This window comes from Homarus americanus, unplaced genomic scaffold, assembly GCF_018991925.1.
Source record: "Homarus americanus isolate GMGI-L3 unplaced genomic scaffold, GMGI_Hamer_2.0 scaffold55371, whole genome shotgun sequence".
NCBI lineage: Eukaryota > Metazoa > Arthropoda > Malacostraca > Decapoda > Nephropidae > Homarus > Homarus americanus.
The window spans coordinates 50001-66087 of record NW_024729261.1 but is presented as its reverse complement, the minus strand read 5'-3'; the positions used below and the strand labels follow the sequence as shown (position 1 = coordinate 66087).

The 16087-nt window shown below is 46.5% G+C and overlaps 1 protein-coding gene across 1 annotated transcript in view; it reads left to right on the top strand.

Moving 5' to 3' along the window:
- The first annotated feature begins 2759 nt into the window (after nucleotides 1-2759).
- The window catches only part of LOC121866674, a 44047-nt gene continuing 30719 nt past the window's right edge, over nucleotides 2760-16087 (top strand). Inside the window, exons 1-2 of the mRNA XM_042366369.1 lie at nucleotides 2760-5267; nucleotides 5484-5507. Coding sequence (XP_042222303.1) covers nucleotides 4560-5267; nucleotides 5484-5507 — 732 coding nt within the window. The 5' untranslated portion in view covers nucleotides 2760-4559. The remainder of the gene's footprint in view (nucleotides 5268-5483; nucleotides 5508-16087) is intronic.

Genomic DNA, 16087 nt, shown 5'->3' with positions numbered 1-16087 from the left:
TAATTTACCAAAATAACTTACAAACAGATTAATTCAACTAACCTAACCTCATGGCTAGGACAAGCACGTGGTCCAGAGTTAAATAGAAAGAGAACAGAACCACTTAACTGTGTATCAAGCTACTGAGCCATCCTAACCTAACTTCGCCTCACCTAACCTTTATTCAACCATGAGGTTAGTTTAGTTTAGTTTAGTTTAGTTTAGTTTAGTTAGTTTAGTTTATTTATTTAGTTTAGTTTGGTTTAGTTTAGCTTAGTTTAGCTTAGTTCAGTTTAGCTTAGTTTGAAGTTTGAGTTTAGTTTAGTTTAGTTTAGTTTAGGTTTGGTTTGGTTGTGTTTGGTTAGGTTGTGGTTTAGTTTAGTTTGAGTTTTAGTTTAGTTTAGCTTAGGTTAGTTTGATTTAGTTTAGCTTAGCTTAGCTTAGCTTTAGCTTAGTTTAGCTTAGCCCAGGTCAGGCCAGGCCAGGCCAGCCAGGCCAGGCCAGGCCAGGCCAGGCCAGGCCAGGCCAGGCCAGTCAGGCCAGGCCAGGTTGGTGCTGGGTCAGGTCAGGCCAGGTTAGGCCAGGTTGGTGTTGAGAAAGGCTAGGCTGGTGTTGGCTTGCTTAGCTAGTAGCTTAGTTTAGCTTAGCTTAGTTTAGTTTAGTTTAGTTTGTTAGTTTAGCTTTTAGTTTAGTTTAGCTTAGTTTAGCTTGTTTAGCTTAGTTTAGTTTAGCTTAGTTTAGCTTAGCTTAGTTTGGGGTTTGGCTTAGTTTAGCTTTTAGTTTGGCTTAGTTTAGCTTAGTTTAGGTTTGGTTAGTTTAGTTTGGTTTGGTTTGGTTTGGTTTGGTTTGGGTTGGTTTGGGTTGGGTTGTGTTAGGTTAGGTTGGGTTGGGTTGGGTTGGGTTAGGTTAGGTTAGGTTAGGGTTAGGTTAGGTTGGGTTAGGTTGTCTGTTGTGTTATTTTGGAAAATTACCAATATTCATGCCGGTCATTTTCCAAAATAACCGATCCCTAAAAACAAAACGTAACGTATACATTGTTGGGAGGGATTCACACCCACTGGGATCCATTAGGACCCAAGTATTTGGGACCAGCGGCCTATTAGGGACTAGGGACCTGTTAGGGACAAGGGGCCTGCTAGGGACTAGGGGCCTGTTAGGGACTAGGGACCTGTTAGGGACCAGCGGCCTATTAGGGACTAGGGGCCTGTTAGGGACTAGTGGTGGTGTTTGTGTTTTACGTCTGCTTGTTTGTTTCGTGTTTTATTGTGTTTGTTTTGGTGTTTAATAATAATGCTAATAATAAAAATATTAACAACAACAACCACCACTACCACCAGAATCACACCAACAATCACCACCACAATCACACCAACAATCACCCCAACAACAACAACAATCACACCAACAACCACCATCACAACAACAAAACAATCACCCCAACAACAACAACAATCACACCAACAACCACATCACCACAACAACAACAGCAACAATCACACCAACAACCACCACCACAACAAAACAGCAACAATCACACCAACAACCACACCACAACACAACAACAACAATCACACCAACAATCACACCACCACAACAACAAAACAATCACACCAACAACCACACCACCACAACAACAACAAAAATCACACCAACAACCACACCACCACAACAACAACAGCAACAATCACACCAACAGCCACACCACCACAACAACAACAATCACAAACAACCACACCACCACAACAACAACAGCAACAATCACACCAACAGCCACACCACCACACCAACAATCACCACCACAATCACACCAACAACCACACCACCACAACAACAACAGCAACAATCACACCAATAACCACCACCACAATCACACCAACAATCACCCCAACAACAACAACAATCACACCAACAACCACACCACCACCACAACAACAACAACAACAATCACACCAATAACCACCACCACAATCACACCAACAATCACCCCAACAACAACAACAATCACACCAACAACCACACCACCACAACAACAACAGCAACAATCACACCAATAACCACACCACCACAACATCACGTGACTCAGGACAATGAGGACGCCAACAGTTCAGTAACTTATAATGATTCACAAAGCCAAGATTGCTATGTAATTTCTCTTAATTCCCATAATGCACCGCGCGTGTAGTCGTAGTTAGGTTAGTGTGGGTAGTTAGAGGATTATAACTACCCTAGATGTGTGTGTGTGTGTGTGTGTGTGTGTGTGTGTGTGTGTGTGTGTGTTGCAATAAATAGTTTACATGTCTTCATTTTGTGTTTTTTCCTTCCAGATCTCTCCTTGACGTTGAGGAACAGTCACTAACTGGCACCAGTCAGCATCAATAAGGACCACTCACTTCTGACAATCGAGGAATAAACCGGTATTACGTTACCTGTCACGACCTACAGTTACCAGTCTGGACAGTAACTGGATTCTGTAACTGGGAGGAAAGAGACTGGCGGTACGTCGCTACTGACCGGGAGGAGAGACTGTTGATACCCCACGATTGTCAGACAGACAGACGGACAGACAGGATGGACAGTGACCACAACGAACCACGCTACAAGGATGCTAGATTGAGACGACGACTTGAACAATAGACGGTTTGTTCAAGTGAGGTCAGGTGTGGTGGAGGTGTGGTGGTAGTGGTGTGGTGTAGTGGGGGGTGTGGTTTGGTGTTGGTGGTGGTGTGGTAGAAGTGTAGTAGAGGGGTTGGCAGTGTGGTTGTGGAGGTGGTGTGGTAAAGGTGTGGTAGTAGTGCTGTGTTGGTGTGGTAGTGGTGTGGTAGAGGTGTGGTGGTGGGCATGACGCTCTCCCCAACACCACCACAAGTCCAGAACATATTATTGTGACGACCATCAACCCTCTCCCCCCTCCTCCCCACTCCCCCTTCCCCCACCCTTCTCCCCCAGCATCGCCTCCCCCAGGTCTAGTAAACCACCACCCTTGGACCCGCTCTTACATGTCCCCCCTCCCAGCTCACCTGTCTAAAAACACCTGTCGTCATAAACATCACTTTATCAGTCAACATCGAGGACACGGTCTGTTTACTCCCAGTTTACTTGTCAGGAGCGTCGTCACACCTGTCATCATCATCGTCATCATCGTCATCATCACAGGTCGTCTCTCAATATATACTGGATCACCTGCAACAACAACAACAACAACGTCATTACCTTCGGCAGTAAGTCTTCCCGTCGTGTCGCCCGGAAACCTCCTTCACGCACCCTTGACGAAGCTCCTCTTGCATCACTCTCGCCAAGACAACTGAGAGTGTGTGTCTTGAGTGAGTGCGTTTAAGTGTGCGTGTGTGACAATTCATCATCGTGTTTCCTCTTACCGTCACGCAATATCACCACAAGAAACTGTCGTAAAAATGCAGTCAGGGTATTATTAAGCCGTTGATGCGTCACACACACACTACTGCCACCACCATTGTCACGTTACGTCTCTTTAACTAAACCCCAGAACTTGAAAGCAGGACGATTTGTTTTGGGTTTAGATTTCCTCGACGATCTCGCCTCTCTTGTGTGCCTCTGAGTGTGTCGCAGGTGCCTTTTACTCTACTGTGTAAGCTTGTCTTCGGTGTGGAGAGAAAGAGTGAGAGAAGGTGAGATAAAGTGAGACAGTGATGGGTCTGTTATGAGGTGGACAGTGACAGTGAAGAGTAAACAAAGTGTACAGTGAAAAATAAGGAAAGTAGACAGTGAAAATATAAACACAGATTTGGTGTCACTTTGCTGTGATTCCAATTGACAGTGAAGGATAGGGAAGGATTGCAATGTCTTCCTACAGTGATGACTAAGCCTCGATTAGTGAACAGTGAAAAGACAGGAGACAGTTGAAGTGTCTTAACGCAGTGACTTCACGGGATTCATAGTGGGCAGTGAACAATTTGCAGTGTCTTAATTGGTGCTGGACTCGTAGACGTAGACAGTGTAGTAGAGGAAGAGATACAGTGATTCAGTGTCTTACAGCAGTGATTGACCATTGGCCAAGATCCCAATGGACAGTGAAAAAAAACCAGATAAAGAAGAGGGATTTCATGTGTCTTATTGCAGTGCCCGCTCAGCCTATAGTGAGTTGTAACTTGAGTGTGTTTCTTGCAACGCGTTAGAGAGATTATTAGTGTTTTCTCTACATTGTCTTGGAGAGAAATATACACTCACATCAACCAAAGACCCTGTGAGTCTTACTTTCTCTCAGTTGGGTCAAGTTACGGTATCAATCTGTAGATTAATCACCCGAAAGTGTTCAAAGAGGGAAGGTCTTAGTGTGGTTGAGTGAAGGCGTCACTCATCTGAGTGTTGGGGGTTAAAGTTATCGATTGTAAGACGCTGGTGACTCCTGGTGACCTAGTTGTGACCCCTTGGTGACTCCTGGTGACCTAGTTGTGACCCCTTGGTGACTCCTGGTGACCTAGTTGTGACCCCTTGGTGACCTTGCTGTGACCCTTCGTGACTTCTGGTGACCTGGTTGTGACCCCTTGTTGACTTCTGGTTACCTTGTTGTGACCCCTTGGTGACCCCTGGTGACCTGAGAGAAGATGGTGCGTGTGTCGTGGGGCGGTGAGGTGGTGATAGCCGACCTGGCTCACGTGGCGGGTGACGGTGGTAATGGAGGAGATGGGGACCAGTCGCGTCCCATCAACGGTGCCCCGACGCCCACCAGCACCACGCCCCTCACCGTCACGCCCACCACCTCAGCAACGCCCTCAGAGACCCCCACGATATCTCCGGCGCCTACCCTCTCCACGCCTCCTACGGTGTCCCCGCCTCCTCGCGCCCCCACGGCCATAGTGGAGGCGCTGTCTGATGGGGACGAGAGCGCCGTCTCTACCTCCTTCTCGGATGACCACAGGTCGTTGAGAGACGATCTGAGAGACGACCTGAGTTCCCCACGACCCCGCAGTCCACGACGGAGGCCGAAGAAGAACCACATCATAAAGATGGTCTCAGACGACGACAACAACAACGGTAACGGGAACGGTAACGGCGACATCACCATCAGTAGTGACGAGTACCGCCGCTTCCTCACCCTGAAGGGCAGCCCGCCAGACGCCGCCAAGAAGGCCAAGGAAGAACTGAAGCGGGCCCCGACGGCGCCCTCCGACGACGAGATCCTCAGGTCGATGGATCGTATGTTGGCCACACTCAGTGACCTCGAGGACGACTTGGAGCCCATAGACGGCGTCGAGACCGAGTCCGACTCTGATTCAGACGAGGCCGAGGCCAGACGAGAACTTCTGACTGACGTAAGTTGTGTTTTGGGTCATCAAGACTCTCCCTTATGTATGAAATAATGACCTCGCTTTGTTGATTAAATACCTTGTCCATTTAACTAAGAGAAAACCCTTTTTCGTCATCATAAACTTGTACCGTCATACAATTGTACCATTGGTGTTGTATATACTGTAAGAACCACTTTTTTTTACAATAAATGCTCATAATCTTTATTATTTTTATTGCAGAAATGGCGTCAGTTGTTTGATAAGGTATGTGGCTTGTATTTGTAAGTCGGGGAAGGCACAGTGAGAGGAACTCTTCTTTAAGGGCATCACACAAGGCGGGGATTCAAAATTGACACTGGAAACTATTTTGGGGAACATAATTATAATAATCTGTTCACCTTAATGGAATCTCTCGTTGAGGGAAGCACGAAATTAATTCTTATAACACACGAATACTATAATAAGATTCTTAGGCCAAAATTTATGAGAATATTAGCCTAAAAATCTCATAAATTTTGGGTAGAAATTTATTAAGGATTTTGTTTATCTTTACATGAAGTCTTAAGAGAAGAATTCCTCCTATCACCCCTTGATTTATTTGCAAAGTAAATATATTATTATCATTTTTAAGATGTTCACTCTTTACTTTTTCATTGATATATATTTTAATCGTTTATAATGGCAAGTCGGGGGGAGGGGGGGAGGGAGAGTTACAAGTCATAGTAACCCCTGAAATTGAATCGTTTTCTATAGTAGTCAGTCCAGAAAAAACGGAACGAAAATATGATAAACTGTGGTAAATTTGTAAAGTTAATATTTACCTGCAGAAAGAGAACTAAAAATTTGGGTAAATGTTTATTATCCTATGAATAACTTAACTTATTTAACGCATGCAAGAGGAAAAGTTATTTATTTTCTTGTTTTCGGTGTTTAGGTCAAGAGGAAGGCTTAACATGACGGAATACGTTTAGAATAAATTAGATAATATTGTTGCGCATGTGTATATCTCCTTAAGCGCACATGAAGGATTTTAATATAATATCCCACGAAAATGTGCTAGGTTAGGTTAGGCTGGGTTGGGTTAGGTCAAGTGTTGAAGTAAGTGTGTGTGTGTGTGTGTGTGTGTGTGTGTGTGTGTGTGTGTGTGTGTGTGTGTGTGTGTGTTTCCCCTCATCTCCAAAGCCCTACCCACTGTGGAATAAATCATTGTCGTTGCTTGTATTAAACTGGCCACACCTCCATAAATACAAAATTTATGTCTTAAAACGAATCTCTACTCTGAAATAATAAAATTGATTTCAGGTTAAATTTATTGTAACCCTGTGTTTTTTTTTGAAATTTGTTGGGAACCGGTTTTGTGGGGGTCTTATTTGGGAACCAGTTTGCGGTCTTATTTGAAGACCGGTTTTGTGGGGGTCTTATTTAGAACCGGTTTGGGGGTGTGTTGGGAACCGGTTTGAGGTCTTGTTGGGAACCGGTTTTGTAGAGTCTTATTTGGGAACCGGTTTTGTTAAAGGGTCTTGTTGGGGAGCCGGTTTTAACATATCACTAATGTATCTATCGTGAGAGCAGGTTATAATGTGAGACACTTCAATGAGACAAAATTGTTCACTGTTGTTGTTGTTCTGTTAATTTACGTAGAGTTTCATCCATAATTTTGTGGCTGACTTTTTACAATAGAGATTATCCATAATATATAATCCTGATACTAATATCGTAGAAGAATGGATGAATTAATGGATAATGTGTTTTCATTAGCTAGGAGCGTTCATTAGCTGGGAGTGTTCGTGCTGGGGAGTGTTCATTAGCCAAGTGTTCGTGCTGGGAGTGTTCGTGGCTGGGGTGTTCAAATTGGCTGGGGTGTTCATTAGCTGGGGTGTTCGTAGTAGGAGTGTTCATTAGCGGGGAGTGTTCATTAGCGGGGAGTGTTCATTAGCGGGGAGTGTTCATTAGCGGGGAGTGTGTTCATTAGCGGGGAGTGTTCATTAGCGGGGAGTGTTCATTAGCGGGGAGTGTTCATTAGCGGGGAGTGTTCATTAGCTGGGAGTGTTCATTAGCTGGGAGTGTTCATTAGCTGGGAGTGTTCATTAGCTGGGAGTGTTCATTAGCTGGGAGTGTTCATTAGCTGGGAGTGTTCGCTATCACCATGTAAGGAAGTGCAGCTTGATTCATCTTCTTAACTAATTCCCAAAATTAACCTCAGGTGTGTGAGAGTGAGGATTGATTTTGATTTTGCCGCTTGCAGCGGCTACTTTATTGTGCACCCCACACTCATCCTGTGAGCGGTAGCGCAAAAGGATTACAGAGTAGAGTTTACAAAGGGTCATGATAATTAACCCCCGTTGTCAGGATATTATGGCACTGAATGTTACACAGTATTTCATTTACATTATTTGTTTAGTTCTATACATAAAGGGTAACTTATTCACAAATGCGTGAGTACAGGCGTGTGAGGCAGTATGTCTGTCCTCACACTTTGTTATTCACATTTACGTGAGAAGTATTCAAGCACATTGCGTATTTGGTTCTATACATGAGAATTGATATAGTTACTAAGTGCAAAAAAGTGGATACAATTTTAATATGTCGGCTGGCACAACACTTCATCTCTAATGGCGAGAGTGAGGAGAGGGGTGGGGTGGGGTGGAGTGAGACGGGGGTGTGGGTGGTGTTGTTGTCAGTCCGGGGGTGGAGGAGGGGGTTGGGGGTTAATGTTGTCAGTCCCAGTAGGGTGTGGGGTGTGGTGGGGGGGGGGTAATGTTGTCAATCCGGTCTGTTTCCTGTCTTGGTGCATTAGCTGAACTCTTCCTACTCTTTTAAGTCTGTTTTAATGAACGTGTTTTGTTTTCTATTCCGTCGTTTGGTTCCCGAAATCTTTCAAGTTTCTTGGTGTTGAAGCATGTTATTGTTGCTGCCACTGTGATATGAATTGTATCCCTCTCTCTCTCTCTCAGACCATTATTGTGTGTGTGTCGTAGCCAGTTAAGGGCGATTTGGATCGGTACACAAGAAGGCAATATGGCCATTAATGCACTTCCCCAACTGTAAACTTAGGTACCCACTCACAGCCGGGTCGATAAGAGGTCCATTGGCATGCGAACCAGGGACCCCGTGAGCACTGTATCCACTTGGCCACCGCACACATTAACGCTGAGAGAGGGAGTGAAAGTGTGTTTGTCTGCTGCTGTGAGGTCGGGTTAATGTTACAAAATTTAGGGTTAGGTTAGATTGTGTTAGGGGTGGGTAAGGTCAGGTCAGGGGTTCAGATAGTGGAAGCAGCAGTCAGTTCACATGATCGTTGTTCAAGTTTTACCAGATTAAAATTCGCAGCAAAAATTGTACCTAAATATTAACCAGATGATTAAGTTCTCTTGTATTACTTTTTATCAGAGGAAGTTACGAGCAAAAACAAGACCTGTGATTCTCAGGGGCTCGTACGGTGTAATTTTCCCTTTAAATTATGATGTGAGAACGTATCTACCTAACTCATTTAAGCTGCGACACAAACTTAAGAATGGAGGAAACTGCAGCGGGCCTATTGGGCCATACTGGACAGTCCCGTTTACACCCAACCCCTATCGTTCATATATCCATCCAACCTATGTTTGAAGCTATCCAGTGTATTCGAGTTAATGATGATATTTGGTAACTTGTTCCACTCGTCCACTACTCTATTTCCAAACCAATGTTTACCCATCTCGCGCCTGAATCTAAATTTGTCTAATTTAAAACCATTGTTACGAGTTCGCTCCTGGTTGGATGGTTTGGGTACCTTTGTTATATCACCTTTGTTTAGCCCTGATTTCCATTTATGCACCTCTATCATATCTCCCCTCACTCTACGTCTCTCGAGGGAGTGCAAATTAAGATGCTTTAACCTGTCACTGTACTCAAGGTTCCTAATGCCCGGGATTAGTCTTGTCATTCTCCTTTGAATTCTTTCTAGGGATTCTATATTCATTCTGTAGTACGGTGACCAGATTTATTTATTTATTTATTATTAATATATATTTTATTACGGGGATTAGCCCACCCGAGCACAGGTCACTGACCCACATCAGGGCTTCGGGGGTGGTGGGGGCATGCAGTAATACTGTAATAATAGTAATAATTAATAAAAATTGATAAAATATATATATATATATATATATATATATATATATATATATATATATATATATATATATATATATATATATATATGCAAGTAAATCACTGTAGTTGCGCGTGATCCAGGTATATGCTGATAAATCAAGAGTGAGAAACGATATACAGTAAGTATGCTGTGTTGTCACTAATAAGAGGAACACTTGTGACCTTGCAATGAGGCAGAAAGTCAGATGAGCAACCTGGCACTTGTCCACAATTTTCGTGATGCCATATGGCAGCAGGGTCTACCATTAGACAACACATTATGCTTCCAATATCTTCCCAGGCGGTAGTACCTCCCTGTTTGATAGCTGCCTACTGCGTAAAGGTCTCACAAGCGCAAGATATAGTTTTAGGATAACCTGGCTGGTCTTGTAACTAACACTCCTTTGTATGAACCCAAAGATGGATTCTCAAACGTTCTTAGGTTACAACCACAACAACAACCACAACCACAACAACAACCACAACAATAACCACAACAACAACCACAACAACAACCACAACAATAACCACAACATTACAACCGTGAATACTTTTAGTGTGTGTGTCTGTGAGTTTATGGTGAGGTGATAAGTTAGTACAGGCTGATGGTGAGCCCACTAACACACCGGGCTCACCCGGGGCCCATGGAGATGTAGAACATTCTTTGGGGCCCATGAAAGAGATATAGCATTGTTTAGGGGGCCCTTGGAGCAAGTATAGCATTGTCTACCCTCCAAACCGCATCTTGCATCATAGAAAACTCTCATACCTAGAGCGCAGACATGTTTAAAACATAATAATAGACCCCCCCTCCCCCTCTCCTCCCCACCTCCCTCTCCATCCTCTTCGACACCTCCCTCCCTCCTCCATCCCCTCTCCATCCCCCCTCCAGCCCTCCCCTCCCCCCTCCGCCCCCTCCCTCCCCCTCCACCTCCGAACCTCCCCTCCCCCTCCAGACCTCCCCTCCTTCCCCTCTCCCTCTCCCCCGCCCCCTCTCCCTCCCCCCGCCTCCCTTTCCCCCCGCCCCTTCCCCCGCCCCCTCTCCCCCGCCCCTCTCCCCCCCGCCCTCCCCCCCCGCCCTCTCCGCCCCTTCCCCATCCCCCACCCCTCTCCATCCCCTTCGCCCCCTCCTCCTTCGCCTCCCCCCTGCTCCCTCTCCTTCGTCTTCTCTCCCTTCCTCCCCCTCCGCCTCTCTCCCCTCCGCCCCCTCTTCCCCCCGGAGGTGGGGGTAGTTGGCTATATATTGTTACGTTACGCTACTTATTACTTTCTCTACGTAGCTACTGACTGGCGTGTTTATCTATACTCAGTTATTATCTCCGTTCAACCTTAATACTGTACACCCCAGGTTGTACTGCTCCCCCATTATATTTATGTTTTTCAAGTCCACTCTAATTTATATATATACTTATAAATACAACAAAAAATAAAAGTAAAACTAAAAATAATAAATAAAATAAATAAATATTGAAGTGATAAAGTGGTAACATTAAGAGATGTTCTTATTACCACCATGCTACTGTACTATTCTAGATGATACTAAATGTTACATAATACTTCCTTGAGATAAATGTATAGTATATATCAGGTGCCTAAAAGAGAGCTCAGGTTCTCAACTGGCTCAGCCATGTTAATATTGTTATTATTATCCACTCTGTATCTGTGCTCTTCTGGCTAAATAAACTGTTACAAATCAATTCGTTACTTGTTGTGGGGGGGGGGGGGGGGGGAGGGGAGAGATTAGTAGTGATTAAGTTTGCTCTCTGATACCCAACTGATGCCCTCTGATGCCCACTTTTGGCAGGTACTGGGGCATGAACACACTTCATACTTCGATGCTTACTCTGAAAAGGCTAATTGTCACTGATTTTTGCTCCGGCTGCTTCTTTAGCTTGAGGCTCTAGACTGGAACACCCGTCAGCTAAATCCTGACGGCTGACACACGTACACACGTACACGTAGACGAGTGGAACAAGCTTAATAACTTTGTAGTAAGTGCTGGAAAGTTTCAAAAGGAGGCTAGATAGATTCATGGATGATAGGGAGTGGTAGTAACTCTAGACAGGGCTGCCAACCGGACTATTGCAGACTCTTTATGTTCTTATGTTCGGCTGACTCGTGGCCATGGATGATATTTTTCTGCTTTTGTTTTTATTTAAGCTGTGGAAACTAATTTGGCGTATCCAGGTAAGCTAAAAACTTATCTGACTAACTTGTGTACGTGACTGACGCCCTGGGCTGACTCGATGTGTAATAATAATAATAATAATAATAATAATAATAATAATAATAATAATAATAATAATAATAATAATAAACGGTTTATTAATAGAGTTGGAGCCGGTGGCTGAAAATATACAGACTTACATTCGATTTAGACATAATTATATAATATGCATTGAACACATTTACAGGGCTGTACAGTACATAAATAAGGAGTTGTTTATTATTTTAGCAATAGATGGGATGGTGCTGTTCTTATATCTATCGGTGCGGGCTCTTATGGGCTGAATTTTGTTGTAGTGGGGGTGTATGTGACGTCAGGACCTTGTAGCTGACACCATGGGCTGACTCGATGTGTGTGGGGGTGTATGTGACGTCAGGACCTTGTAGCTGACACCCTGGGCTGACTCGATGTGTGTGGGGGTGTATGTGACGTCAGGACCTTGTAGCTGACACCCTGGGCTGACTCGATGTGTGTGGGGGTGTATGTGACGTCAGGACCTTGTAGCTGACACCCTGGGAGGCTGACTGGTTAAAGCGTTTCATTGTTTGGAAACTTTTTTAAGTGGATTAAATCGTTGTTGTTTTCTCTCATTTGTCTCTCTCACTGGTAAAGATTCTCTCAGTCAGTCAGTCAGTCAAGCTCATTCCCTTCTCTTCCCCTATCCCCTCTACCCCCTTCCCCTCCCCTCTACCTATCCCCTTCACCTCCCTCTCGTCCTGTCCCCTACCACTCCCCCTCCCCTACTTTCTTCCCCTCCCCTCCCTCTTCCCCCTTCCTCTCTTCCTACGCCCCTTCCCCTAGAGGCAACCCCCGCCCACCACGCCTTCAGGAGATTTAATACTGCAGGAAATACACGAGGAGTGGTAGATGGGCCTCCCCCCTCCTACCTCTCTCCTCACTCCCCCACCCCTCCCCTACTCCTCGCTGTCCCCTCCCTCCTCCCTCCCCACCTCTCCCCCCCACCTCTGCTGTCCTCCCTCCTCCCTCCCCCACCCTCCCCCCACCTCGCTGTCCTCCCCACCCTCCTCCCTCCCCCACTCTCTCCACCTCGCTGTCCTCCCTCCTCTCTCCACCTGTCCCCTCCTCCTCCTTCCTCCCCCACCTCTCCCCACCCACTGTCCCCCTCCTCCTCCCTCCCCACCTCCCCCCCCACCCGCTGTCCTCCTCCTCTCCCCCTCCTTCCTTCCCTCCCTCACCCTGCTCCCTCTCTCCCACTCCTCCTCTCCTCCTCCTCCCTCACCTTGCCCTCTCCTTCTCCCCCTCCTCCTCCTCACCTCACCCCCCTCTCCTCCTCCTTCCCTCCCCACCCTTGCTCCCTCCCCCCCTCCCTCCCTCCCCCTCACCCTGCTCCCTCTCTCCCCACCCTCCCCTCCCCTCCTCCTTCCCTCCCCACCTGGCTCCCCTCTCCCCCCCTCCCCCTCCTCCTTCCCCCTCCCTCACCCTCCCTCCCTCCTTCCCCTCCTCACCCTGCCTCCCCCTCCCTCCCCCTCCTTCCCCTCTCCCCACCCTGCTCCCCTCCTCCTCCCCCTCCTCCCCCTCCCTCCTCTCTCCCTCCTCCTCCTCACCCCTTCTCCTCTCCCTCCTCCTTCTCCTCACCTTGTCCTCCCCCTCCTTCTCCTCTCTTTCTTCCTCCTCCTCTTCCCCCTCTGAACCTATTTTCTGTTTGTTGTTTTTACCGTCTCTGTATTTCATGTTGTTTATCCTCTTCGTTTGTTTGTCAGTCAGTCAGTCAGTCAGTCACCACAGTACAGAGTTTCACTAATTATCTTACCTTCCGTGGCTCCTGACGCTGTCTGGAGTCAGCCGATCATTCAGTGTCAGCAGCTCTGTTACCTGGTTAGTGTCAGCCGGTCACTGTCAGCCGCTCACTGTCAGCCGCTCACTGTCAGCTGATCCGGTGAATTTGTTGATTACTGTCTGCTGTAGATAGATAGATAGATAGATAGATAGATAGATAGATAGATAGATGGAGGAGGAGGAGAAGGAAGAGTGAGGAAGAGATGGATGAAGACGGAAGAGGAGCAGGAGAAGGAAGAGTGAGGAAGAGATGGATGAAGAAGGAAGAGGAGGAGGAGGACATGGATGAAGAAGGAAGCGGAGGAGGAGAAAGTAAGAGTGAGGAAGAGATGGATGAAGAAGGAAGAGGAGGAGGAGGAAGAGTAGGAGGAGAAAGTAAGAGTGAGGAAGAGATGGATGAAGAAGGAAGAGGAGGAGGAGTAGGAGGAGAAAGTAAGAGTGAGGAGGAGATGGATGAAGAAGGAAGAGGAGGAGGAGAAAGTAAGAGTGAGGAAGAGATGGATGATGGTAACCAGGTAGCTAGATGGATGAAGCACACGTGTTTCTCCTCACCTGTAATTAGCGTGGTGTACACCTGGTCAATTTATCTCTCGCCTCTCGTCTAGCATCACCTGATTACACCTGTCCGAGCCATTACCCCTTTCCTAAACTCTCATTATCTAGTTTAAAGTTAGTCAGTTATCTACCTTCTCCCTTACGTACCCCCTACCCCTTCCCCCTTACCTACCCTTTCTCTCTAACCCCCTTCCCATTCCCCCTTACCTATCCCTTTCCCTTACCTACCCTTTCCCTTCTCTTACCCCCTTCCCCTCCCCTTACCTATCCCCTTCCCTTACCTACCCCCTTCCTTTACGTACCCCCTATCCCTGACCTGACCTTTCCTCCTCTTACCCCCCTTCCCCTCATATCCCTTTCCTTACCTACCCCCTTCCTCCCCTCTTCCTCTCTTCCCTTCCATCTCCTTACCACAATTCCTTACCATCTTTCCTTTACCCAATTCCCTTCCCTTCTCCCTTCCCCCTTTCCTTCCCTTCTCCCTACCCCCTTTCCTTCCCTTCTCCCTACCCCCTTTCCTTCCCTTCTCCCTTTCCCCTTCCCTCTCCCTACACTGGGTTTGGGGAAGTCATCGTACTCAAGGGGCTAAATCACCGTACTCAAAGGGCTAAATCATCGTACTCAAAGGGCTAAATCATCGTACTCAAGGGGCTAAATCATCGTACTCAAGGGGCTAAATCAATGTACTCAAAGGGCTAAATCATCGTACTCAAAGGGCTAAATCATCGTACTCAAGGGGCTAAATCATCGTACTCAAGGGGCTACGGGCTACATCGTAGGGCTAAATCATCGTACTCAAGGGGCTAAATCATCGTACTCAAGGGGCTAAATCAATGTACTCAAAGGGCTAAATCATCGTACTCAAAGGGCTAAATCATCGTACTCAAGGGGCTAAATCATCGTACTCAAGGGGCTAAATCACCGTACTCAAGGGGCTTAAACATCGTACTCAAGGGGCTAAATCACCGTACTCAAGGGGCTTAAACATCGTACTCAATGGGCTAAATCATCGTACTTAAGGGTTAAAAACATGTACTCTAGGGTTAAAACATGTACTCAAGGGGCTAAAACCAGTGCGTGAGTGTGTACATTGTAAGTAAGTGTTAAGTACTTAAATGAACAGTGAGGAAGGGTTGGTATACCGAGACTTATAAACAGTGCGTACGTTTTGTAAGTGTTAAGTAACTCGGTATGATACGTTAACCTATCATCACCACACAGTTAACAGTGAATGGTTAACTGCACGGCACCATAACCTTCCTACACATTAACCATACACAAGGTGTCTCAAAAAACCCCAATCATAATGTAAACACAATGCCTTACAGATTCTGGTGATGATCGTGTGAATGTTAACTTCATGTTGATGTGTTAGAGATCTATAACAACATTCTAGGTGGTGAATGTTGATAATGTTGTTGTTGATGTATTATAAACATTCACACGATCGCCATGAGAATCTGTAAGGTATTGTGTTTACATTTTTTTTTTGAGACACTAGAATTTTTTTTTGTGGTGGTGAGGGGTGGTGGTGAGGGGTGGTAGTGGTGGTGGCTGTGAGGGGTGGTGGTGTGGTGAGGGGTGGTGGTGGTGAAGGTGGTGGTGGTGGTGGTGGTGGTGGTGAGGTGGTGGTGGTGGTGGTGGTGGTGGTGGTGAGGTGGTAGTGGTGGTGGCTGTGAGGGTGGTGGGGTGGTGAGTGGTGGTGGTGGGTTGGTGGTGGTGGTGAGTGGTGGTGGTGAGTGGTGGTGAGTGGTGGTGGTGGTGAAGGTGGTAGGGTAAAATGGACCATTTATGAAGTAAACAGAGGTGGTGGGGTGGTGGTGGTGGTGGTGAGGTGGTGGTGGTGGTGAGGTGGTGGTGGTGGTGGTGGTGAGGGTGGTGGTGGTGGTGAAGGGTGGTAAGGGGTAAAAATTGGACCATTTATGAAGTAAACAGAGAGGCAGTGCGGCCACCTGGTATATGGACCAGTGTAAACAACTTGTGGCCTCTGTTGAACCTCTGCCACAAACACTCTCTCTCTCTCTCTCTCCCTCTTTCTCTCTCTCCCTCTCTCTCTCTCCCTCCCTCTCTCTCTCTCCCTCCCTCTTTCTCTCTCCCTCCCTCTTTCTCTCTCCCTCCCTCTTTCTCTCTC